The following is a 26,477-nucleotide window of genomic DNA, read 5'->3' as shown; positions in this document are numbered from 1 at the left end:
GCTGTTTGCAGGGAAGAATTAGCAGAGAGGGGAATTGTTAAACACTTCTGGCTGCCAACTCTTCCTGTCTGCCTACTCTTCCCTGAAAGAGCTCACAACAGAAGGTGAATTCCTTTCCTCTGTCTTTTATGTATTATTGCAACAGTATTATTGTATTTCACGTATTATTGTATTTCATGTATTATTGTAACAGTATGTTACACAGTCATATCATTTTGCCATTTGGTGTGCATTTGCAATTGCAAGTGGTGTGAAAGGAAGTGGATAATAATGGTAGGAAAACGATTATGGAGAGTTGTTAGTAAATTGCAAATTAAAGACTAATAAAAAATGTTTTTGATAAAACTAATTACAGAGTTGATAAAAAGGTATATTTGTGTGCCTTCACTCAAACTTTAGTTTAAAGAACTCTGTACTACTTCACAGTAATTCATTCATTATGTTGCAGGGGAGAAAGGAAGCATTTCAGCTAGTCCATTTATTCTAATTACTTGGTGTTTCTACTTCCTAATGAATTTTTATCATATATTTTTTAAAAACCCACTACAATATGGCCTTCAGTTTAACAGGGCTTCTTAGAACTGCGGGGACTTGAACCCAGTATCCAGTTATGGTGTTGTGCATGACAACTGCATTTTTGCAAAATAGTTCTTTTTAAAGCTTGGAGAGAATATCCAAATATTTTAGTTTATTTATGGTATAGGACAGTGATTCTCAACCGTTTTCACTCATGTATCCCTTGGCAACGCATTTCCCTAAAATTGTACCCCCATATTAGCAAACCCTTTATATAATTTTTTCAGGAACCCCCAAACACCCTAATCCCCAAACACCCTGGGGGTACGTGTATCCCAAGTTGGGGACCGCTGGTATAGGAGGATAGTCCCCAAGAGTGAGTGTGTTTATTTATACTTCACCATTCTCTGTAATTGGGACCCAGAGAGTCTTACACTGTATTTCTTTCTGTCATTTTATAATTACAACAACCCTATGAGGTAGGAAAGTTGAAAGTATGTGACTGTCCAAAGGTCATCCAGCAAACTTGCTTGACAGGATGTAAGCCTGGGTCTTTCAGACCATAGTCTTCCACTCTAACTGCCACTATACCGATATTCACTGTGGTTAATCTCTACATGAATCTTGCTCTCTATATGGAGAAAAATCCCTGTATTATCTATAACAAAGGGAGGAGACCTAGCTTTCTGAAACCTGTTTATCCTGTGAAATATGCAACTTTGCTTAGGATCCAGAGTTCCCATTTCTGTGACTGAAATCACACATGCATTATAAAAATGCAGGGAACTAAAAATGCAAGCAAACACAATTTTCCTGAATTACCAATTATTGATTGCACCCTTTAGTTTTTTCACACATACATGCCAACACCAGGAAAGGAATTTAAAATAACTTATGAGTCATGTGAATTTGGCTTTCTTTTATGTTAATCAGTGTATGCTTTGATAACTTGTATCACAGTGGATTAAAAGTGGTGGTGTCAGGAGTGTGGCATGATAGGGCTTCTGGCAGATGAGCCTGTTTGATCAGTATGAGACTGACCTCCAGTGGCATATCTACCACAAGGCGGGGTGGGGACTAATGCCCCAGGCAGGCCCCTATTCGGTCACATGGGGGGCAGACAATCATCCCCACACCATTCCCCCATTGGCCAGCCCTGCCAGCCACTCCTTCAGCCAGTGGAGGCTGAAGGAGTGGCCTAGCAGGGCCACAACAGGGCGCCCCTCTGCCCGGCCCCGCCAGGCCTGATGGAGGCCACAATTGAGCACCCCTCTGCCCCGCCAGGCCTGGCAGAGGCCACAGCCGAGCACTCCTCTGCCCTGCCAGGCCCCGTCAGGCTGCCCAGGACCGCCGCCGGGTCAGGTAAGTGGGGCATGGGGACCACCATAGGTACCATGGGTCGCCATTTTTCCCTGTGCGCCATTTCCCCCCCCCCACTTCGCCCCTGCTGGGCTGTGTTAATTATCAGATCTTTTCTTCTATTTTTTGTTTTACAAGACATATTTTTGCCTGTATTAATGGTGAAGCATTTCTCAATTCCTGCTTGGATTTACATTTTCAAAGAAAGAACAGCCATTGCTTTTGTGGCATGCGTGTGTGTCTGTTTAATATCCAACCTGAAGAAGAGTCTTAAAAACTCTAAAGCTTTTTCACTGATTTTTTGTTTTAGTTGATCCCAATGTTACTTTTTATCTTCTGGTAACCAAATGGCAGTGGAATCTTTTTTCTGATTGCATATAACTTGTCACATAATCTGACCAAACACTGAATGTACTAACATGTAAAGAACGAAATGCCCTGACCTGAATGGCCCAGGCTCGCCCAATCTTGTCAGATATCAGAAATTAAGTAGGGTTGGCCCTGGTTAGTATTTGGATAGGAAACCACCAAACATCCAGATTTACTACACAGAGTCAGGCAGTGGTAAACCACTTCTGAACATCTCTTGCCTTGAAAATCCTACTGAATCACCACATGGGCTGCAACTTGCTGGCACTTTCCACCACCACAGAATTAAATACTGCATAATTCAGCTTTTTAAAAGCTACTTTTCTAACCCTCATTGTGATGCTGCAGATAACATTCAACTTACATGTACATGACGAAATCCCAAAAGCCAAAGGATACTGATCAAGGACAATATGGGGGTCAGTTAATTATTTTAGTAAATCCATTACCAAGATACTTTTTAAGGACCTTTTCTTCAAGGAATTCAAGGCTGCCTAGTCCACCATTCCATTTTATTCATGCAATGTCTTTACAATATAAGGTTAAGTTACAACCAAAGACAGTGACTGGCTCAGAGTCAACCTGTGAATTTCATTAAGTATGGGTGATTTGAGCCTGCATCCAACACTCTGAACCATTACCAAACACAATATTGACTGCCAGTGGTTCAGTGCCTCACATAGTACGTTGCCTTATCCCATGACTAGCAAAAACAGTTTTTAAAAATTGAAATCAGAATGTGTGTGAAATGTAAATAATTGATTAAGAAGGCAAAAATTATTTTTGGAAAGGAATTTCATGGAATTGGAACATGTTATGTTAGGGAAGGGGAAAAGAGGAGCTCACTCATGTAAGGTGCAGTCACGGTTATAGTTATGATAATATTCCTTTAGTATAATTTCTGTGTTCTGAATAACAAATTCTTGAAACCATTGGTTTACATAAAGATTATTAGAATATCAACAAATAAAAGTTGACTTGGTTTAAACACACTTCATAAATCCAGATATGTGATCTAATGAAATAGTCCCATGCATTTGATTAGATTTCATGTAACTTTGTTGCTGTTCAAAATTGATTTAGTTTTTATGTTCTGTCTTTCCTGAGATGTTCTTGAGATGATTCACAAAATAAAACAATACAATAAAAGCATAAAACCAACCATTTAACAATTAGGCAAAAAATGAAAACACTCAGTCTAAAACACTCTCAGCAGCCGAAAATGATATTTATAAAACAGCCGTCAATCTAGGAGATGACAATAAAAACACCTGAAGAAGATAGAACACCTTAGTTAAAAAAAATTGAGTAACAATGTTTTGGTTTGGGGATGGGGTGTTTGAAGGAGAATAAAACAGACAAACCTCAAAGATTCTCTCCTTTCCTATGTATGCACTTGATGGTGTAATAGTAGTAACAAAAACTATCTATCTGGAAAATCTCTCATGAAGCAGTTAGACAAAATGGGAAATGGCACAAATGGCTTAAAATTGGGGTAAGAAAGAAGTCTGAGAATAAAACTTGTGATCACATTAGGGGGATGTACACAAAATAAGTTCTGTAATAAGAAAGAAAACGGAGTTGCCAGTATGGTGACTTGCGAGAAAGAGGAACCTGTTGTGTAGCTGAGGCCTGGTGTTCAGGGGAGAAAATAGTGACTGGCACACCATTTGGTGTTCACCACAGTCTCTTAGATTTAGAGCTTGGTCACCCTAGTTTATGTAGTCAACCCCGCAGGGTCGTCGCTAAGGAATAGGCGAGACGCGGAGGAGGTTTCATCTGGCGGAGAGCGTCAGCAACAGGAAGCGCGGGTTTTCGTGATCCTGACAACTCTCCCTGTGCTGGTCTCTCGCACCTTTTATTAGGGTTTCATTGTGGGCGTGTAGAGGAGGTGGGTAGGGAGATGAGCGGGAGACCGGGAGACCTGGAGATCATCATGTGATGCATGATCTCACCTGGCTACGTGTTGAGGAGAAGGCGTGGCGTCTGAGCCTAATCCTCACCTGGGGGGCAAGACCATTGTCCCTGCGCCCGGTGACTGAGCCAGACAGTTCATGACCCGTGACTCATAGGGGATGAGGGTAGAGTGCGGTCGCGACCAGCAAGGCCAGAGGTCCATTGGCGTCCCAGCGTTCTACCACGGTGCTGCTGGGTCAGCAGTGCATCACTACATCTCCTCGCGCACATTTTAGAAAAGGGGGGACCTAAATGCTAAAGGGCGATTTAAAGGGGCGGCTTTGTCTCCTCGCCATCTGGTCAAGCTGACCAAGCTGCCCAATGTAACATTAGAACTTGGCTGCGGGGTAAAGGGAAATTCGAGGGGCTTCTTGCACGTTACAGGCAATATTAGACACACATTGAACGAAACAAGATCCATAACGAGGCACACAATTAAACCAATGCAGAGCTGTACAATAACACTCAACCATCCTCCGGCAGCCAGCTCCAGAGGGCTGACCACCAATGGGGCAAAACATCATACTTCAGATTAGATACAACTTCTTGCAGCTCACGTACTTTCATATGAATCAATTGGGAATTATCAGAAAGATTAAAACAACACATATTATGTACATTCTCACAACCTTGGTGATGTAATAACAATAAGTAATCCAATAGCTGACCTGATTGTCTAGGGTCGCTCGCTGATGAAGTTCCTGCTGCTTGGAGGCCAGAGCGCCCAGAGCAATGGAGGTAGAATTGATGGGCTTAGCAAGGGCACAGGCCGAAGCGTATAGTCTTGGTGTTACAGGAAACAAGTCCGGGGCTCCCTACAAGGAAGTTAGCGAGGGACAGGCTCCGCTGGAGAGAGAGGCGACAGCGTCGTTTCAACAGGAGGGATCCGAGGCAGAAGCGGTGACGTGGCGGCGGGCTCCTGGGGTGGGTACAAGGGTAGCAGAGAGTCCGGCAGACAGACAGGCGGAAATGCAGCAATAACAAAATAACATAACTTCAAAAACTAGGGCATGCAATAAATTTAAACAGCAAAACATGGCTAAAAGCGATACATAGGCTGGATGATGGAAGGAAGGAGGCTTAGCCGTGGTTGCATAGTGTCAATGCATGGCTCTTGCTGTTTGACTACCAAGCTATGAAGCGATGACGTTAGAGTCCATGGATTTCTCAAAGGCGTGGGGAGAGCTACTGATAGTCTTTAGCATTGCAGGTTCAGTGATTCTCACGAGCAAGGCTGTGAGAGAAGAGCGTGTTCCAACAATTATTCAAGCGGCTGAAAACAGCGGAGAGTTCCAAGGTTAATCTATCAGGAATGTTCCTGGCTGCAATTCCAAGTTTCAGCCAGAAGGGAGAATGGCGGCTGTAGAGGAGCAGCGACACACAAGCGTCAACCTTTGAGCCATAGCTGGCCCGAATGGCAGCCTGGGTTGCGATCTCCGTGGAAGAATGGGTGTACTGGTTCCAGAGAGGTCCCTCCCATCTTGGCCCAGGCTGGAGGGTGATCGGGCTCTCTCAACAGAGGCTGGCCGAGGCCGGATCCTTCCAGGGAGGCCCCGCTCCATCTCCGGGATGGGGCTGGCCTGGCATGGCGAGCTGGACTCCTGTATAGAAGAGAAAACAAGCGGCGCTTTCCCCAGGGTTTCGCGTGCTGGCTGAGGATTAATTCGCTCTTATAGATGACAATGGAAAGCCCGAGCCTGAGTGGGGGGGGGGGCGGGCAATTTTTGATAGAGAATAGAGAAGAGTACTTTGGATATGGTCTGCTGGATGAGACCTTGATTGGGTCAATAGGGGAACTACTCCCCTTTTCGTTGTTTGGCCAAAAGCTTTTACGTTAAGAGCAGTTGGCCCATTCCGACGATCACTTGCAACATTCAAAGGCGTTAAGAGATACAAGGCAGGGAATTGTCCGAAGGCTTAGGAAGGGAGAGGTCATATCCAGGTCGGATGTTTGTTTGTGAAACAATCCCAATCACCGTCTAAGGTGTGGGTTTTTGCAAAAGCAACTTGAACAATTCACAATTATAGTCATATATCATTAATATAAGCGTCTATAGGAAAGATATAGAGAAGATGCAAAGAAAACAGTTCCTGGGCTTGAGGTTTGATCACAGGAGCAAATTGAGAGGGTTTGCAAAAAACGCTTTATCAGATCCTAGATCTAGAGGTGGGGTGCGTCAGCCCATTAGAAAGAGGGAGGGTGTGCAGAAAGGAAGGCAGGGGTTTGGAAGTCAGCTCTACCTTCCCCTCCCGTGCAAAAAGGGAGACTTTGGCCCGGTTTGAGCTCCTTCCCTACCTTCTGGCGGAGGCTGTGTAAGATAGGGTGTGGCTGAGACCCCCCCTTGGCACTGTGACTAGCCAGGGAGCCCTCAGCAGAGAATGTGGGGAACATGAAAATGATTTTGGCTTCATATGTAAACTTAGCCATGCGCCAATGTGGCAGTGTAGGCTCAGATGGACGAAGGAAAAGGTTCTCAAGGAGAGGTTTGAAGAAAAGTTTTGAAGGTTTAAACTAAGATGGAGGCGGCTTGAAGCAGGTCCCATCGGGTATCCTGGGGAACATACGAGCTGTGTCCCGTTTAGAGATATGCTGTAATGGGCGAAGCCTTTCAAGAGCATTGGCACACATAATCCAGAAGGAGAAAAACTTTAATGGAAGCACAAGAGCATAGCTTAGAAGCAATGGAAAAATCCCTATGAGGGGAAAACTTTAGGGAGTCTCTTGAAAGGGGCAAGACATACAGAACATACATAGGCATACAGAGCACATATAAAATGCTTGAGGAGAGTTGCAACTCTGATTTGAGATTTTGCTCTCTGAGGTGCTGGCGATTTTGCTGCCACTGGGAGCTTTGAGCTTAGGGCTTTGCACCGGCTCAGAGGCTATGAGATCTGGTTTGAACCTTACAGCTGGAGAGGGCCAAGGGGGCTTCTACTTCCACGAGAAGGACTTTTGGCTTAAAGGCCATTGTGCGAGCATCTTCCCCTTTCCATGCCTCATTGTCCTGTAGATTGGCTATGGGGCATTCTGAGGAGGAGCTCAAAGCGGCAGTCCTCTTCCGTCAGCATTCCTTTCTGCTGCAATTCAGTGACTGTGGACTCTGCAGAGATTTTGAAATCGTGCCATTCTGGGGGCACTGGCCGAGGAGGCATGGTGACTTTGGAAGTAGAAGGGGCTAGCAGAGCAGGAGAATATAGGCGTAGAGGGGAGCTGAGCAGCAGATTTAGATTAGCTGAACTTAGATTAGACTCAAGTGAGAGCATAGAGGCAGGGTGTCTAGGTGAACTTGGCAGTTTCTGCAGGATGTTTGTCCATACTTGGATGTGGATGGCTCCCTGATGGTGTATGGGGTCGATGACCCCTGGGATGATGAACAACCCCTGTTCAGCGGGCGGAAGCTTTGGCAAGACCAGCCTAATGGTCTCCGTGGGGATGGGATCACTATACTGAGCTGGAGCAGCCAAGATCTCATGGGGAGCTCCGGGGAAGAGGTTTGAGGTCGCGGATCTTGGTTCGGGCTGGGGAGATGCCGGCCTTGAGCCTCCCAGCGGGCATTGGGAGGCGCCCGGCCCTGGGCTCCTGGGGGTCTTAGCCCTCTGAGAGAGACCCTCCTCCGTCAGGGTTGTAGGCCCCCCGGCGGGCAGCCTACAATTCCTCGGAAATGTCCTGGCTTGCATGGTGAAACACTGCGTCGGGGGCTGCCTCATGGCAGCGGAGAGGGCGGCGACTAGAAGGCTGGCTTGATGGTGAAGACCGATATCCCTGGCAAGCTTTGAGCATGTCGGCCAGCTTCGGGGTTCCTTCCCTAGGCCTGTGATCGCTTATGCGGCACTCAGCGGAGGCGTTCTCCTTGGCAAAGCTTAAGGAGTTAGCCCTGGGCCTCCTCGTTGTCAACCTGCCTCTTGAGGGGCCTCCTGGAGCCTGTTCACAAACTCAGCATAGGGCTCTTAGAGGCTTCTGCGGGTGCTAGAAAACTTTGGGTTGGCTGCCCGGCATTGGGGACTTTCAAAAACGCCTTTGTAGGCATTCAGAGGCGACCGTAAGGGTGGCCACGGCAGGAGACGATCTGATTGTTGGGGTTACTGAAGGCATCAAAGCCGTAAAGCTGGCCCGGCTGTGTAGAGCGCCCGCCCGGAGGCGGCTGCCCTGCTAAAGCATTGCGCGGAACTAAGCTCTCCCAGATCACAAATTGTGCAGGGCTCAGGAGCATCGCGGAAGGTGGTCTTCCAGTCGTCCGGAACCATTAAGTGATTCCTCGCGACCGCCTCTAGCATGCCTCTCACATAGGGGCTGGTGACTCCTACGTCCCGCATCGCTGCGGAGCTCAGTGAGGATGTTATAGCTTAAAAGGCGGTGCTTTCGACAACCCGCCCGAATGACGCCACCCTCCCCCCTCAGTATCTGTGAAGTGGGCCGGGGCACAATGCAAGAATCTCGGCATCGTCTTCCGTCAGGGTTTCTTTCTTCTGCAGATGCGTGGCTATCGTTCTCGCGAGGAACAAAACCAGCGCCATTACGATGGCGCTAGCGGAGGTGCAGTGGCTCGAGAAAGAAGAAGCGGAGCAGAAGGGGAGAGGCGGCTGAGCCTGTGGGAGAGTTTGAATTGGGTGAAGGAAGGCGAGGGGCAGAAGGAGGACGAGCGTCCAATTTAGTGGATAGAGAAAATTCGGGGTTGAAATTGAAGGTGAAAGATCGAAGGAGGTGACCTACAGCAAAGGAGCCATAGGTCTGCAGGCTGATGGCGACAAAACATTGTCTCCACGCGTCAGTAGCTTAGCGACATCGTGCCTGAGCTCTGTCGCGAAGCAGAGGCCCGATGTTTTCCCAGTCCTTAAGATTCAATGTCCCCCCTCTGGGTACCATGGACACTGAGCTTCAATCTCCTCAACCAATTTAGCGCAGCTCCCTTCTCTTCACGGGGACCCTGCATTTGGAATTAGCGCTTTCAGTTCGTCAACGTGCTTGTCATAAGCCCTGCTTTTGCAAGCTCCCATACTCACGGTGTTCCGTGCGGACGAGAGAGTGTCCTAGGACGCTGGCGATGTCTCTGGATGCGCCGATCCAGAGGACGAAGCGATGCAAAGCGGTGGTCCCTGGATGCGCCGATCCAGCGGACTTAGGTATCGTGGCCCTTCCCAGGCGACGGTGAGCAGGGTGGAGGTTCGAGGATTCCCGGGTTTCGGCACCAGCTTGTAGTCAACCCCGCAGGGTCGTCGCTAAGGAATAGGCGAGACGCGGCGGAGGTTCCATCTGGCGGAGCGCGTCCGCAACAGGGAGCTGGCGGTTTTAAATTGATCCTGACAACTCTCCCTGTGCTGGTCTCACCGCGCACCTTTTATTAGGGTTTCATTGTGGGCGTGTAGAGGAGGTGGGTAGGGAGATGAGCGGGAGACCGGGAGACCTGGAGATCATCATGTGATGCATGATCTCACCTGGCTACGTGCGGAGAGGAGCGTAAGCGTCTGAGCCTAATCCTCACCTGGGGGCAAGACCATTGTCCCTGCGCCCGGTGACTGAGCCAGACAGTTCATGACCCGTGACTCATAGGGGGATGAGGAGTGGGGGTGCGGTGCGACCAGCAAGGCCGTAGGTCCATTGGCGTCCCAACGTTCTACCACGGTGCTGCTGGGTCAGCAGTGCATCACTACAAGTTTATTCTGGCAGAATCTATTTTTGATGTTGCACATTCTAGAATGCCCTTTGAAGGATTTCTTCTGAATGACAGGATCCATCTCTTCCCTACAATGAAGAGTTGTATGTAATACTTAAATGTGAGAAACTGCAGCACAGTTTTAAGTCTGCCCAGCTTTGTGGTGTGTTGCTGCAGAGCTAATTATAAAGGGCTGCTTGGCAGTGCAAATAAACATCCTGTCAAGAGTTTTTGCCTCACAGGAAAGAATGATGCCCACAGATCCCTGCATACTATGAGATGACTAATTCTGGAGTTGGCTGGCTGTTGCTGTTGCATGAGTCATATTCTGGCCCCTCCACTTTCAAACTTGCTGATGTCTGACGCTCTATCAAGCAGTTTCTGGAGATGACACAGCAAATGTGTATTAGTTTCAAAGCCTACAATACATCAGGAGAATCAAGTATCCAACATCACATTTGCTTTCCCCAGATTCAGTGGCTTTCCTACAACTGGGCTCTGTGTTCAGCTACAGTTGATGTCTGGGAGGCCTAAAAAGGTAAGCTGGGAAGTTGAGGGTGTTCCCCTTATTGTTTCTCCCAAGCATGTGGGTTTCACTGTTGATCTAGGCCAGGAGTCCCCAACCTTTTTGAAAACGTGGGCATATCTGGAATTCTGATACAGCATGATGGATGCAGCAACAAAACAGGAGGTGGAGCTAGCCACAAATTAACTTTAGTAACATGATGCAAATTCTTGTGCTGTTGTTGCAGCTGCTGCCAAAACAAGATATATATTTTTAAAAAACTACATCAAATGAAATCTACAGCAGTCAATTAGAAACCTTACTGGCAAAATTCCAACCTCCCCCCCTTCCAAAAAACTCTTAGAGGGTGCCATAGTGTCTATGCCTGATGAAGCCTGGTTGTGTTAGTAGATGGTACATCAAGATACTTGGGGGTTTTGTTTGAGGAGTTGCCAGCATACAGGGGCCCAGTATGGACCAGAACTGCATTACAAAGAAGCAGGCATTAGCATTTTCTTCTGTTCTATTTTTGTGATCTAAAACCGCCATGGTTACAAAATATTCCCTGATAGTATTTCCTTAAGGTTTCTGTTGTACTCCCCCCTGGCTAATCTATTTATATACTTAGATTATTTATGACACACTAACAGTATGAATTATAACAGTTAATTTATATTTTCTAATTTATATTTTCTAATTTAATTTTTTCTAATTTATAAAAAGTTTCCCTGTTTTGTTGCTTGCAGGTGATTTTTTTTGCCATAAGCTAAATATTTACATATTTGCTACATCACATATGCTTACAGTTCAAGAGACAAGGAAATATTTATTTGCTTACTTCATTTATACCCTGCCTTTCTCCCCATTGGGTATCCAGTGCAGCTTACATTATTCACGTCTCTTCAAAGTTGTCCTTACTACAAGCATGTGACATAGGTTAGCTGGGAGTATGTAATTGGCCCAAGGTCACTGAGATAGTGTGCATGTAGTTACAATCTTCCAGCAGCATTGCTATTTTTAATACTTTTTTTTTTACATTATGGCTGGTTGCAGATGGAAAGTATCAAGTGTTCCAGTGTATCCCAAGGCAGCTTTGTCACGACTGCATCACCAACTTCTCTCTAGCCATCTTAGATCCCGTTTCATCAGCTGTAGCTCCTCAGTATAGGGCCCAGACTGGCACAGGAGCAGAGAGGGTGTCAGGGAGCAGTCCCCTTAATGGTATCAGAGATCTGGATATTCCAGTTCTCCACCAGTCCATCAAGGGAACTGTCAGTAGGCTTTGGATCCTGCAGGGCATTCTCGAAGCCAATTGGATCCATAAGTCTTCATGGGCAGGCATAAATAAGCCCATTGCCTAGATCGGGGGGGGGGGGCACAAGGAGGGAACAACAGCATTCACCTGGGTCTTCAGACCAAAGTGATCTGACCACAACACTCTATCTATGGACATTAAGGCCACATCTGTCCCCATCCCAAAGACCAAATGCAGCTAGGACCTATGGGCTGGGCTGCACCAGAAAACTGACCTTGAGCCTTCAGAGTCCTCCAGTCCTTCCAGTTTAATATCAGACCCAACAGGCACCCCTAATGACCTCATTTAATTCCTTCCACTTTAGTTCTCAGTTCTACTAGCTCCTGCCAAAGAGCCCCTTCATACAGAAGTAAACAGCATAGTTGGTAGCTCAGGCCTCCCGGTGATGAGTCTCTTTGGATATAACCTCCATCTTGGCAGTTGCTGACAGATCCTTCTTTGTGATCTTCCTGCTGGAGGAATAGATAGCCTTTTTCCTCAGTTCTTGAGCTCCATCACTCATCTCAATTGGCAAACTTCCTCCCTGATGGTTCAGGGCTTATTTGAGCTGCAAACTGCAACCTCCAGGTCTCCAAGCCTTTGCTGCTGTGGCTTCTCATGATCCCTACAGTGGTAAGCACAAGCACTCTGTGTGGGTTGCAATTTCTTCCTGTCTTTTTGCAATCTCTCCCCAGCTCTTTGCAGTTTTAAGTCCAGAAATTTCTTGATTCAACCCTCCCCCACAAATCTCCAGAGCTCAGTGTGAGCATAATCATTGTTCCTGTAACAGCTTTAGTAAGTTTAAACATCCAACCAGTGGTGTAGCTATCATGGGAAGGGGTGTGTGCGTTGCACCGGGCACGCATGGGGGGGGGGGGGCGCAGCAAATATATATATTTGATATTTTTAGTGTTTTTACTTTGTAGGCTGGCAGGGGGCACAGTTTTTAGGATAGCGGCACCAGAATTTCAGGATATCTTCCGGCGACACTCCTGATGATACCAGCCCAGTTTGGTGAAGTTTGGTTCAGAAGGCCCAAAGTTATGGACCCCCCAAGAAGGGGCCCGTCCCCCATTGTTTCCAATGGGAGCTAACAGTAGAAGGGGCTTCCTTTTGAGGATCCATATCTTTGGACCCCCTGAATCAAACTTCACGAAACTTATCATCAGGATACCACCTAAGTGGTGAAGTTTGGTTTGGGGGGGTCCAAAGTTATGGACCCCAAAGGGGGTGCCCCATCCCCCATTGTTTCCAATGGGAGCTAATAGTAGATGGGTCTACCCTTTTGAGGGTCCATAACTTTGGACCCCCTGAACCAAACTTCACCAAACCTGGGGGAGAGTCTCCTAAAGATACCCTGAAATTTTGATGCTGCTAGCCCAGGGGCCTGCAACCTGCGGCTCTCCAGATATTCATGGACTACAATTCCCATCAGCCCCTGCCAGCATGACCAAACTGGTTTGCAACCCTGGGGGAAAGGGGGTTAGAATTTGTATTGTAGGATGGAACACTCTGTAAGTCACTTTCAACTGCATTACATCTAAATCTGTATATCATCTGAAGTTATATCCAACAATGTGTGGTTAGGTTGGAATGCGGGTCCAGCTCAGGAGGTCCAACTTCCAGCCCTTGACTTAGTGTGATCATTTTCATCTGCCTCTGTAAAGAGTTTGAGCATGATCCTGCATGTCTCTCTTTCTTTGGAGACCTAAGTTAACAGTGTGGTCCAGACAGGTTTTTTCCATCTCTGCCATGTGTGTCAGCTCCTGCCTTACCTGTCACTTGCTGATCTGGCCCCAGGGATCCTTGCAACAGTCATTTTCGATTGGACTGCTGCAGCTCTCTCTACATGAGTCTGTCAAGAAGATGTATCTTAAGGGTTAAAACTTGTAAAATTTCTAAAAATGCCTGTGTAAGACAAGGTTGAAGAGCCAGCAGAAAATAATCCAGTTCCAAGAAGAAAGTTAATTTGCTCAGTAAAGCTGAAACACCTGACAGGAAAAGTGAGATTGACTGGAATATAGATATGTACCGGTAGTTTCAGAGTCAATGAGCAAGGTGGAGCATCTTTATATTATTCTACTGCTATAATTTGAGACCTCAATAATATGAAACAAGATAGATATAAATAAGTCCTGAATTATGACTAGAGATGGGTGGGGTAGAGTGGGTAAAAACCACTGTGGTGTTTGAAACTCTATAATATAATATCTTGACAAAAAGAGATATTGTGTCAGCAAATGAATGCCAGGATGTGCGTGGTCTGTGACTGATGGGCCAGGTTAGAATTACATACAAAAACCCAAAGACCATGGAACTAATTATATGAATTCAAGGAAATTTATAATGTATTTTTCAGATACAGCAGTATATCTGGCCAGCTGCTTTTGAAAATTGCAGGGGTTTCAAAATCTGTTTCTGATATGACATTGAGTCCTTCGTTCCAAAAACAGGAAGTTGAAGATTTTGCTTTGTTAGAATAAACTCCCTGTGTAAGCCTAAGCACCTTTGCCTTCGTTTTAGATAACTCAGAGTGGCTACCATGTATTTTTCAGATACAGCAGTATATCTGGCCAGCTGCTTTTGAAAATTGCAGGGGTTTCAAAATCTGTTTCTGATATGACATTGAGTCCTTCGTTCCAAAAACAGGAAGTTGAAGATTTTGCTTTGTTAGAATAAACTCCCTGTGTAAGCCTAAGCACCTTTGCCTTCGTTTTAGATAACTCAGAGTGGCTACCATAGGGCTTTTGGGTGATCTCTCCAGGCATTTCAGATACTATGCTGAACACCTAACTATGCAATATAGCTCCTGGCCACCCAGGCCCTCTCAAGCTGAGAGGGGTCATGCTCTTGTTGGGGCTTAAGTTCTCAGGCGTTTGGGGGCTGATTCAGGTTAGGACTATGTGAGGGGGGGGGGAGCTTAAAACATCCATGCCCAATCCTATGCTGTCTTCCTGACTGGAGTTGTTGTTTCCTCTTTGGGGGAAACTTGGATATACCCATGGGCTTCTGAGTTTCCCCAACAAGGCAAACAGTGGCTCCCCAGGGGCATTCCAGGTCAGATAAATGGTGCTTTGGGAAGAGGGGGATGTTTTAAACCCCTTTCCCCACAAATTGACCTCCGTATGTCTGAAAAGGAAATGAAGCTTCAACTGGGAACTCTAGGGCATGTCAGTTTGACAGGACCCAGGATGGCCTTGTGAACAAACCCAATTAGGCCCTTCACTTCAACAAAACTACAGCAGTAGGTGATTTCAGATCGCTCACAAATTTGTATACTTCAATCCTTGGCTAGTGGGGTGTTGGGGAGCTGATTGATTTCTGAGTGTCAATAAGGTAGGAATGTTGGGAATTCTAAGCTAGTTAGTTATTCCTTGCTTAGCTTATTGGCAAAGCTGCTAATTATGAATTAAGGAGCTCTGATAAATCAGCACAGCTGGATACTTTAGACTATAAGCTTATTTGATCTGCATCTGTTTTCTTATGACTTCAGTGCCTAGTTCTAATTATATTCGTTCAAATCTGATATCTTGCAAGACTTGCATGCAGTTATCTTGACCGTATATGACTTGTGCTTTGCTTTAAGCTGGAAAACAGTTTAATGGTGATACTATAAAACAGTCAGATAACTGAGCATATCATAAAATCAATCCTAGTTTCTCTCTCTATTGCAACCGGCTGTTTTAAATGTTAAGTACTTAATGTTTTATTTGATTCAGAAACGACACCTACGAAGAACCCAGCTACAAAACCCCAAAAGCCGCCACCTGGTGAGTAATAACTACCCTATGAACAGTAATCAGACTTCCTGATTAGTACGTTGAGGAACAGTTGTATAAAAAATATGGGATTAGAATTGGATGAGGGTCTCCAAACTTTTCAGTTCAAGGACTCATCATATTTTTTACAACTATTTGAGGGCCGAAAAAAAATCAGTTTTAGAAAATAAATAAATATTTGAAATCCTGGTTATTAAACAAAAAATGTAATTGCTCCAGCAAATAATCCACATACGATTACAACAGTGATAATCATGGTCATCAGTAGGAGTGACTACATGTTAATGCTTGCACATTATTGTTTGCAAAAACTTGCTACCATGCAGTGTTATGGTCTAAATCGGATTTACATTGTGGTTTGTACCTTTAAATCGCTTGGGGGTATCATCCCAATTGTAACTACATTGTGATTTATACTTAAAAATTGCAAGAAGTTTTATCTTAATCGTAATAAGTGCATTGCAGGGAACTTGTTACCCAGCTAAGAAATTGTATACACATATTGTTAGAGTTTTTATTTTCCTCCTAACCTTGTGTGTGGCTTTTATAAGTTGCTATTTACTTTCAGCACAGTATGTTGCACACAGTTTGTATTTTCTGCGTGTTATCTTATGTTTGATAGTTGAAGCCCTGTGAGGCAAGTGTTACGTTACATTAACCTTTCTATTAAGGGCTTTTTTACTACAACCTAATTTTGACCAAGATTATCACAGCTGTAATTGTATTTGGACTCTTCCATCTGGATTGCCAGTACTTTATCACCCAGCAAATAGTCCTGCAAGAGATACTTAACTGAATTCAGTATGGTGAAAATACATTCAGGTAACGGAAGGCATTTTTAAATTATCATAACCCTCTGACCATCATTTTTGAAATACAAGCAGTCATATGTGAGGCAAGGAGCCATTCAAGGCATTGGCACCTTAGTCACAAGCTACTGAAAAGCGTTATCCATTGTTCAGGCCATTGGGGTTTGAAGAATATGATGACTACCCCATACCTGCCACAAGGGCCTAGAACCTTGTGTTGTTGTTTTTTAAGTCCAGTGGTACCTTAAAGACAGAACATTTGGCTCTGTTTAACACTTAACCCCTTGGTAATCAGTTCTTGAAAAACAATCTTAAGGAATCTGGAATCTACCCAGCATTTCATTCAAAAGTTTTTCTAAGCAGAACTGTACTGAAAACATCCCTGGCAATAGTTAAAATGTAGCTTTGGTGATTTTGCATTGTATATTATATTAATTAATGCTGGATGGCGGACTCATTTCTGGCTGGAGGTAGCAGCCAGTTGAGCCAAGGGAAGATAGTTACATCAGTGCCTCTTTTTGTTTGCTTCCTTCCCATTTCTTACTTGCTTCTGCTTCCTGAGCAAAGCTGCCCTATCCAACCTTCGACCAATTCCACTCGTATCCCTTTGACCTCAAATGGCATTGGTATTAGCATCCAAGAGTTGCCCATGGCAGAAAGGAATCCTACCACCTCAATCTCTCCCTCTCCCACTTCCAACTGAAGGTGTGGGTTCATTCCCCTCTCTCCATGTGGTCAGATTGCAGATAAAGCAGCCACAGTAGCCTCCCTTGGCTCTTTGCCTGAGGCTGGGGCCCTCTGGAAGTGAACCCTTTCTGGGAGGCAGGGCTTCTTCTCTTCTGGCTGCACCCACCCAGTCGATCTATCTTCATCATCACAGAAGAGGCATAGGAGGAGAGCAAGCAGATGTGGCCACAGGCAGGATGAAATCTTTTGATGGGCCACATGCGACCCATGGGCCATAATTTAGAGACCCCTGGAATAGGGTAATGTGTGACCTTATGTCCAGTTTAAAGATTATATTAATCTTTTCACTGGATAGAGAAACACATAGTTTTTTTTTGGGGGGGGGGGTGGAACTGTCAGATGTGTGGGCATGTTGACATGTAGAGTTCCATCTAAAGGAGGGGGAATCTGTTCTTGGGAGTGGTGCACTGCTGTGCCGGCAGATTCACCTCCCTGGGAGCACTTGCCCCGGTGGAAGGGCGATTCCGCTGGCATGCAGCAGCTGCCTCCCCCAACACTGGAACACAGCTCTGAATACCACACCAGTGTCCCAGGGCATGGTGGGGACATGGCCAGTGGAGGAGCCAACATTAGTTGGCTCCCTCCTGGCCTTTGCCAGCATTATGCCATCAGGCCCTACTTCAGACTTAAGCCACCATAAAAGTGGCATAAGTCCATTGAGACTTATAGAGGCTTCTTGGTTGTGGGGAGGTTTTTCGCTTTGCGAGTCTTCTCATGCCACCAGAAAGCCTCCATGGGAGTGATAGGGTGGTGCTGCATCCCCGTCACCTCCAGTATGAATGGGACTGCCCAACTATTTTAACATTAAGTGTGCAATTTCTATTAACATTGCTATTTACTGTATAGGGATAGATAAAAATTGCAAGTAACTGTATTTTATGTAGGTTTAAATGCTACTGGAATCAATTGTTCATAATTCTGTACAATCGATCACAAGATTCTCTTATGTACAAGCAAGTCTCCTTGACTCATCTGTTTGAAATGAGATAGAGTTTTTCAAAATAACCCAAGGGCACCTTTTTCAAATTGTCAATCTGATGAGTGTCTTGGGGAATTATATTACCATTACATATTTTTAAAAACTAGTAAATATATGAGTTCATACACCATGGTCCTGTTTAATAGTAGATTTGGGGGGAAAAAAACCTTGCTAGCAGATTCTCTGCTATGTTTGCAGATGTCTTTGTTTTCCCATTTTTCCATGGGATTTTTGTGGGGCTCAGTCATTCTACATATCATTTCTGCATTTTAAAAAATGTTATTTCCCCCCCTCTTAGATGATACTGGATTTGACTTATCGGACGCTCTTGGAGATGAAAGTAAGTATAAGACGGCTCTAAAACCTTTTTAGAAAGAGCCTAGCTTTGGATTTAAACTTTTAGCAACGTGATTGACAAAACAGTACCCAAAAAATGCAGTTTGATTAAAGATTATATATAAAAGCAGAATGAGAATCACCATTTCTGTTTTCTATTACTGCTTTCAAGAAAGAGATAATCACATAGAACCCTTGTTCTCCAGGCCTAGCCAGTGATAGTTTTTTCGCCTTCTGCTTGTTTTAGTTATTAGTAGATAACATGGGTATTGAAAGTGACACAGAAGTTGCTCTTTCTCTTGAGGCCCTCCCCACATAGCTGGTCCTGTGTGCAGGTTCTCTTAGATTCCTGGAGGTACGAAGTTGATTTCATAGGTGCAGGCATATAGACCTTCCCCCTTCCCCAAATTATTCCTTATTAAAAATATGCCAAACAAAACATTACTAAACAAATGAAACCTTTTCCATGTTGTGTGACATCTTGCCCCTAATGTAGAAAACCCAAGGATACAAATAGCCATGAAAGTTTATGGCAATATTTGATACATATAGGAACACAGCAATAAATGAACAGAAACAGGATGCAACACAGTCCTATGAAACATACCCTGCAGCTCCTTTTGAAGCTGTTTGGTCATCTCCCCAGTTCTCAGGCCTATTCCTTGCAATACCATCTTTAGACAACCCTTTTCATGATTGCCATGTTTAATTGTGTATGTCTCTTTCACCCTGCCATACTTTTATGAACACTGCTGAATAAGAAATTGACTGAATCACATAGTGGTTGTGTGTATTTATGTCTGTGTCCTGAATCTGGGTCCCTTTTTTATCAATTGCAAATGTTGGTTGTTAACTACAAGATGTTATGACATTTGATAAACAAGAACAACCTGTGTTGTCCAGAATTGAGAAAGAAGGCAGGCAAAGTAGAGAGTCCATTTCTAGTAAACGTAGACCTTGTTTCTTTTATTTTATACATTTATTTGATAAATGTTTTCATCCTAATTTATCAATAGATGAACCCACACAACCTCAGCATCCTGCAGATCATCCTGGAGATCATGGCAATACTGGAGGTATCTGCTCACAGCTTCCCCCTAATCTAAACACACTTTTTACAAAAATCTTCTTTTCATTAGTTTTAAGTCTCAGAGTCTGGCTTCTGAGGAGGCAGGTTAATGTTATGTGCATGCTGGGAGAGGCTGACTTAAAATTTTAGCCTTTAAAGTTGGTGCATAGATTAAAGGATCAGCCTAGTGTGTATTTAAACATCACTAGGAGTCCTACCCAGGAGAAAGAGTATCTCCTGAAAAGTGAATAACCATTTAAAAGTTACAATAAGACTGTACACTTGGCTGATACTTCTACCGTATATACTCAAGTATAAGGCGACCCGAATATAAGCCGAGGCACCTAATTTTACCACAAAAAACTGGGAAACTTATTGACTCGAGTATAAGCCTTTGAACTTGACTCAGTAGCAGTTGAAAACAGAAGATTTGGGAGCAAGATGAGATATTTGCTTAACAGAGTTTGCATTAGGGATGAGCAGCTTTCCAGCACTCTAGGAACACAAATGAACCACTGTTTTCCTCCAAATGTAGAATAATTCTGGGATTCATAGCCATGCCAGCCTAAACTTTGCTCCAAAGAAAGTCTTTGTCTTCAGCAACATCAGTATTTAGCAGTAAACTACTCTATGAATAATTATATTTATCTAGAATGCCAGTAACCCTTAGGAGAGAAATGCCTCAGTTTCTTTTAACACACACCCACACTAACACACACACACACACACACACACACACACACACACACACACCAGTTGAATGCTATGGAGGCTGTCCTTACAGCTTGTTTTTATGGCTCTCTGGTGAGTTAGAAGAAAAGCAGCAACATGCTTACTGGATGCCCACAGCAGCCCCAGCTCCGGCCGCCATCTTGGAATTACCGTATATAATCAAGTATAAGCTGGGGGGGGGCTTTTTCAGCTGAAAAGGCTTATACTCGAGTATATACAGTACTTTGCCTTTAAACTTAGCAGTTTTAACTGTATCATTTTCCTACTGACTATGCCTAACAGAAGGGCTGCAGTATCACTGTTTGGCAAAGAAACTTGCAACTATTTACCATCTTTTAACCCCTTTCAAAGGAGGAAATACTCACAGATGTTATCCCTAAGCATAGCTCTACTCATTTATTAAGGCATATGTCCCATTTCTCCAGAAATCTGCTCATGGTGGCAAGATACCATTAATTGCACTGGTTTAACGGCTTTTTTACCCATAATAAACACTTTGCATGTTAATGCAACACATTCTACAACTGAAATGTTAAACTTTTTTGGAACAAGTCCAGTTCAATAGAATTTATTTGTTAATAGATGTTGTAGTCTTAAAGCCTTTTGAAAAAATGCAAAGAACTCGTGGTAAAAAATTTAAAACACATAAAAACAATTAAAAGTTGTTGATTTTAAATTGTTTTGCAAAAAACTGTTTTTATAGGGGGGTTCAGTGATTCTGACTTATTTGATGGACCGTTGCCTCCTGAAAAGCCACAAGGTAAGTTTTTGACAAATTCTCCTTTCTTCCTAGTAAATCACATATATCCCATTTTTCTCCCTGAAGGGATAAAAAGCAACTCACAAAACACACACACACACAAATAAATAAAATATCTCAAATAACTTGGCTTGATTGGGATTCTGTCACTGATTTACGCAAGGGAATCATAAGTGAGTCATGGGCCAAGAACTCTCAAGTTCCTACTGGGCCTATTTGATGATATCTAGATATATACTTTTGTTCTTGCCCTCTGATCTGCACCTCTGGTCATACCCAAGCTTTATACTGCCAGCAGTGAGAGGAAGTTGCTCCAGCTGGAATTGAGCTGCTGCCAGCAAGTCCCCCTGCCCCAGCTTGTATAATGAATCGGATTGCAAACTGGAATCTTAATCTGTGAGCAGTAGGGGATGTGTCCTGAAGCCAAGTAGTCTCAGCAGCAGCAGCAGAGGAGTTTGGATTTATACTTCCTTTCTCAACCATAACAAGTCTCAAAACAGTTTACCTTCCCTTCTTCTCCCCACAGTAGACATGTTGTGAGGTCAGTGGGGCTGAGAGAACTCACAGGAAAGTGTGAGTAGCCCAAGGTCATCCAGCAAGCTTCATTTATAGGAGTGGGGGGAACAAACCAGATTAAAGTTTGCTGCATACACTTACCTTCCCTTACGTAAAGTTTGCTGCATACATTTACATAGAAGAATGGGGAATCAAACCTGATTCTCCAGATTAGAGTCCACCACTCATAACCACTACACTACACTGGCTCCAGGTAGTAACAATACTTTCCCTTAGTAACAAGTACAGCAACAGTTGGAGGATGTATTATTAACTGCAGTGCTTCAAGTAACAGGCTACAGCAACATAGTCACCAGTTTTGCCTTTTGAGGTACAGTCTGTTTGTTCTTCAGAAGATTTACATATTGGAAAAGCCCTAGAGTCTCCATACAATATCAGTGGAACCCACTGGTTCAGATTTGGAAAGCAGTTGTTAATGTATCAGATTCTGTGAGCCATCACACTCTTAGAACTTTGTTTGTACTTCCTTCCTTATTGTCACAGCAAAATTCCATTAACTGTGGCCAAGTCTGAAAAGTTTGATATTTATTCTGTTTATTAGCTTATCTGTGTTCATTGTGTTTCTGAACGAGAGAGTTCTGCTCTTGACAGGAGGTAATAGTGACCAGACTGGCATGATTCTGGTGCTCATATTTGAAGGAAATAAGACTGTCCATATGGTGCATGGAAATCCTCATGATGACATTTACTGCTTGTCATTTTGTCCAATACTTCTAACGGATTTGTGCATGATAAATGGCTTGATTTTTACACTTTATCTTTGGGGTGGTTGGGCAAGGTACATGCATTGGGCAGAGTTTTTAAAATGCTATTCTATGTGCAATCTTTAAAAAGTATAAAAGAGAAGGATATAATGGGCTTGATGCTTATATGTAATTGACTAATTAACTAATTACATATATTTGTACTTAGTTTGTACTTATCTTTGTACATTCTACTTTGAACATAATTATGCGCAATGTTTTGTTCTTTAATGTAGGTGATGCTTCTGAGTCTGCTCCAGGTATGTGAGCTTAGTTCAATGTTAATTGAATTAGTTACTGCAAAGTCTTCAGCTTGGGTACACCCCTGTAGTATTTATTTGTCTGGACTTGTCAGTAAGTCACTGAAAATCTACTAGGTACAATTCTATGTGTATATATCTTTATTTTTTTCTTTAAAAATAAATCCTTTCTATGGCATTTTGTGATGTTCTGTGAGACAGTTAAATTGTTTTTTTAAACAAAAACTTGAGTGTAGTTTGGTTTATTGCCTTTCAACTATGCATGCCATAAAACTATTCAGAACAGCTTGTTCAAATACCAAGTTTGAAATCTTAAGCATACTTGAGAGTAAGTCGTATTGAACTCAGTGGGATTTATTTCTGTTTAGGATTATACTGTAAAGAGTGTAGCCTAATAGTGGATCTTGCCACCTGTCTGCTTTTTCAAGTACGAACAGAGGCCAGGAAGAATTTGTCCAAGAGTACTAAATAAGCAGCCATTCCAGAAATGCCTGAAAGGAGCACAGGCTTTGGAAGGAGCTATCCAGTGTTCTAGAATTCTTTTGGTTAAGTGTGTTCAAGGAATCTCACCTGTGTAGGAATTACCTCAGAATCAAGTCAACCCAGGGCATTTCCTGTAAACTGCTAAAAGCCATCAATATTAAAGCTTACCCAAATTGCTTCATTTGAAAAAAACCAAAATAATACAGTCTTGTTTCTTTTTGCTCTAAGCCACATTCTTGTTGGCATAATTAGGCAGCACCATACCACGTCCTGTTTGGCGACTGGGAAGGACATACCTGTGTACAAAGAGATTGAAAGCTAAAAGGGGAAAACAATGACAATTTGAATGTTTCTTCTCTCTGCTATAGCACTGTAGTAGTGATACATTTAAACCTCTGCAGAAAAAAAGTTGTTACATGCACATCAGCATGTTTAAATAAGGAAGATGGACTATTAAAAGTGTATTAATGATAGATTATATCTAAAAATGTTTAGTAACTTCACCTTCCTTTTATTTCTCTTTTAGCTCTTCCTAAGTTGTGGTGACTTATGCTGCCTTCTTCCACTCTCAGTTCTCTGTTGGGATGTGGCAAAGTGCTTGTAATTCTCACCTTATGCTAATTTGAAATCTCTTGTTTTAAAAAATCAGGGAATAGTGTAACAACCCACCTGATTCCTGTCTAAAATTTCTACTAATGAAAGCGTGAAATCTTTTATTAATTTCCCCCCTCCACCAGCAGACTTCTGTTGCCCTAAGCAAGTCCTCAGGACCCTCCATCCCTCAAGAGAAGCATTTCTGGGGCACTTTGGATCATAACAGGAGAGGGTAGGCAGAAGGCACATGATTTGTAGAGAGGCAGGCTAAAGCAATTGTCAAATTACTGTGGCTTTTCTTACAAGCAAGGATTCTAGAAATAAATAACATGGATTTTGGAAACCATGCTTCAAACTTCCAATGGAAAAGTTAGGCTACATTAGAAATGGTGCTGCAACACAGCTAAAGCCGTTAGCAGGTTGCAATTGGGATAAAGTAACCCACTTTCCTGCTTTCACGTTCACATGCATCCATGCAGGCTGCAATTGGAGCCTACAGAAACAATCCGGGTTGCTGTCGTGCATTCGCACGGAGACGTGTCTCTTTTTAAAAATTTACTCCCCACCTATGCGTAGCTATGGAGGCATGCACAAATTAACACCCACAGCCATGCTGACATCTCACTGTATGACTATTTGCACCTGTGTGACTATGCAGATGCAAGCTGTGAAATTTTTTCAAAAAAGGAAAATGGAGGCAAATGAAGCGCCTCCTGTCCGGCTGTTCGCTCGCAAGCAGCTGCAACCTGGGATTTTTCAAAAGACTCGTAAATAGTGTGATTCTTTAAAAAATAGTTTGGGTAAAATAACACAGGGCAAACTTGTTTTAGGGGCGGGATCTGCCCCCCCCCCCATGGGTTTATTCCCCGTTCTAAGCCCATGTTTTTTGGCCCATGCGGAGTGGGCCTGAGTCCTGGGGAGTTGGACCTTCCTTGCCTGTTCGATAGGCTGTGTAAAAAATTATTTCCAATGTTGTGATATGCTTAAATTTGTCTTTCTGTGGAAGTTAATATCAAGACTGCAATTCTATGTGCACTTGGGAATAAAGCCTCTTGAACAGAGTATAATTTAATTATGATTAAGGTATGCTTTGGATTATCATACGTATTTGTTGTTTCTGATCATTACTCCCAAGTTTCTACATGATTAGTGCAAGTTGAACTCACATTAATATTAGGTTAAATCAACTTTCTAATGGAGGGAAATGTTATTTTCACAGAAGGTGGAATGCTAGCTGGCATTATTAGCTCAGTAGTTGTGGCCGTGGTTGGGGCTGTGTCAAGCTTCATAGCTTACCAGAAGAAGAAGCTTTGCTTTAAAGCAAGTGGTGAGTTTATCTTTTGTGTGTGTGTGTGACCTTGAGATGGTTTCTATAATGCCTTGCTTAACCCAGTTGTTAATGTGCCAAGTATATAAGTGCTGTCAAGTTACAATAGACCTATGGCGAAAGCAGTGAGGGCTTTCATTGCCTTCCTGTGCAGAATCTTCCTTAGAGGTTTCCCCATCCAAGTACTGATCCTGATTAGCTTCCATGATCTGATGAGATCAGCCTATAGTATGACACATTCCCTTCCCGTATGACAATTAAGGTGGGGAAAAACCCCAGTTGAATAATCTCCTCTTAAATACTGTATTCATTGTACTTCCTAACCTAGCTGGGGACTTACAATTTGGCACTGTGTTTGTATGTATCCATGAAACATATGTGATAGGTATCTTAACTTTGTTTATGTTTGTAGATCAAGAGAATGTCAATATGGAAAGCCAACAAGGAGCACATAGTGAGCCACCAGGTAAGGAAAGCTGTTCATAAAAATGAAAAAAGGGAAACCTTATTTTGGTTGCTTGTGATTCCTTCAAGGAAGAATCAGATTAGGTTTCTAGGGAGACTTCCATAACAGCGCCATAAAGGGCTAGGCCTGTTTCACTTCAGCAGAGAATTACATTATGTGTCTTCAGGCCATTAAGAATCCCCACAATTTTTTTTCATACTAGCAATTTTATTATCTTGTTATGGGACATTTTGAGCTCTTGGAAGGTACAACACATTAGTTTAACAATTGCTTGTATTTACTTTCTCCCACAGAAGTCAATATGAAGAAAAAATTAAGAAACTTTAATCAGATCTGTGTTATCTTCTACTCATATAATAGGAGTTCATTCATAATGTGTAGCTGATTTTGGTACCAGTTTTATTTTCTACCTTTATAACCATATAGAACAGTATTGTTTTCCCCCCCATTTAAGTGTGAATCCTTTCACGCTGTACTACTTGTACATAGATGCATTCTAAGGAGAAGAGACTTCTGTGGAAGTGCTCAAACTTGAGTCTCATTTTCTGTCATGCTTCCAAAGTGGTTTACCGCCTAAAACCACCAATAGCACACACACACACACACACAAGAAAACGACTTAACATATTCAGTTAAATCGCAGTAAATATAATTAAAATGCATAATCAAATTAATATATACAAACATTCTAAGAGCTCCTACCCTCTTGAAAAAAAATCTTGATACCAAAAGGACTCTGGTTGTGGATAAAGTCATATGTATGTATATGCATGCATAAGCTTTGGGCATATATAATACATAATACAGAATTAGATAACACTGAAAGCTGTCCATTTTATTTGTTCTTTTATATGTTGGTGCACGATCAAAACCGCAAAGCCTACTTGAGTGGTAATTCATAGATTTAGAAGAAAAAAACTTAAGTAATACATTGCATTGAATAATTAGGACAATAAATAATGAAATATAAATGTATATGATGGATATGGGTTATTAACTAATGTAAAGATTACATGTAAAGGCTGGGACAATAAAAGCTTGATTGGGAAAAATTATCAATTGTAATTAGTTGTTGGTTGTACTGGAATGGGCTAGAAATCTGACAGCAACCTTCTAATTGTTGGACCATGGATTAGACTAATAAAATAAAGCTGTTGGAATTGGTAC

General features: G+C 43.1%; 1 protein-coding gene across 1 annotated transcript in view; it reads left to right on the top strand.

Annotated features, from left to right (window-relative positions):
• CD99 (CD99 molecule (Xg blood group)) overlaps nt 1-26,477 on the top strand; it is a 37,646-nt gene that overhangs the window by 9,461 nt on the left and 1,708 nt on the right. The window contains exons 2-8 of the mRNA XM_048495543.1: nt 15,370-15,420; nt 18,263-18,304; nt 19,317-19,376; nt 20,805-20,861; nt 22,417-22,440; nt 24,737-24,844; nt 25,257-25,310. Of these exons, the coding sequence (XP_048351500.1) occupies nt 15,370-15,420; nt 18,263-18,304; nt 19,317-19,376; nt 20,805-20,861; nt 22,417-22,440; nt 24,737-24,844; nt 25,257-25,310 (396 nt within the window). The remainder of the gene's footprint in view (nt 1-15,369; nt 15,421-18,262; nt 18,305-19,316; nt 19,377-20,804; nt 20,862-22,416; nt 22,441-24,736; nt 24,845-25,256; nt 25,311-26,477) is intronic.

Source organism: Sphaerodactylus townsendi, linkage group LG04 (genome assembly GCF_021028975.2).
Source record: "Sphaerodactylus townsendi isolate TG3544 linkage group LG04, MPM_Stown_v2.3, whole genome shotgun sequence".
NCBI classification, from domain to species: Eukaryota; Metazoa; Chordata; class Lepidosauria; order Squamata; family Sphaerodactylidae; genus Sphaerodactylus; species Sphaerodactylus townsendi.
Note: the sequence above shows the minus strand (reverse complement) of the source record. Positions and strands in the feature narration are given on the sequence as shown.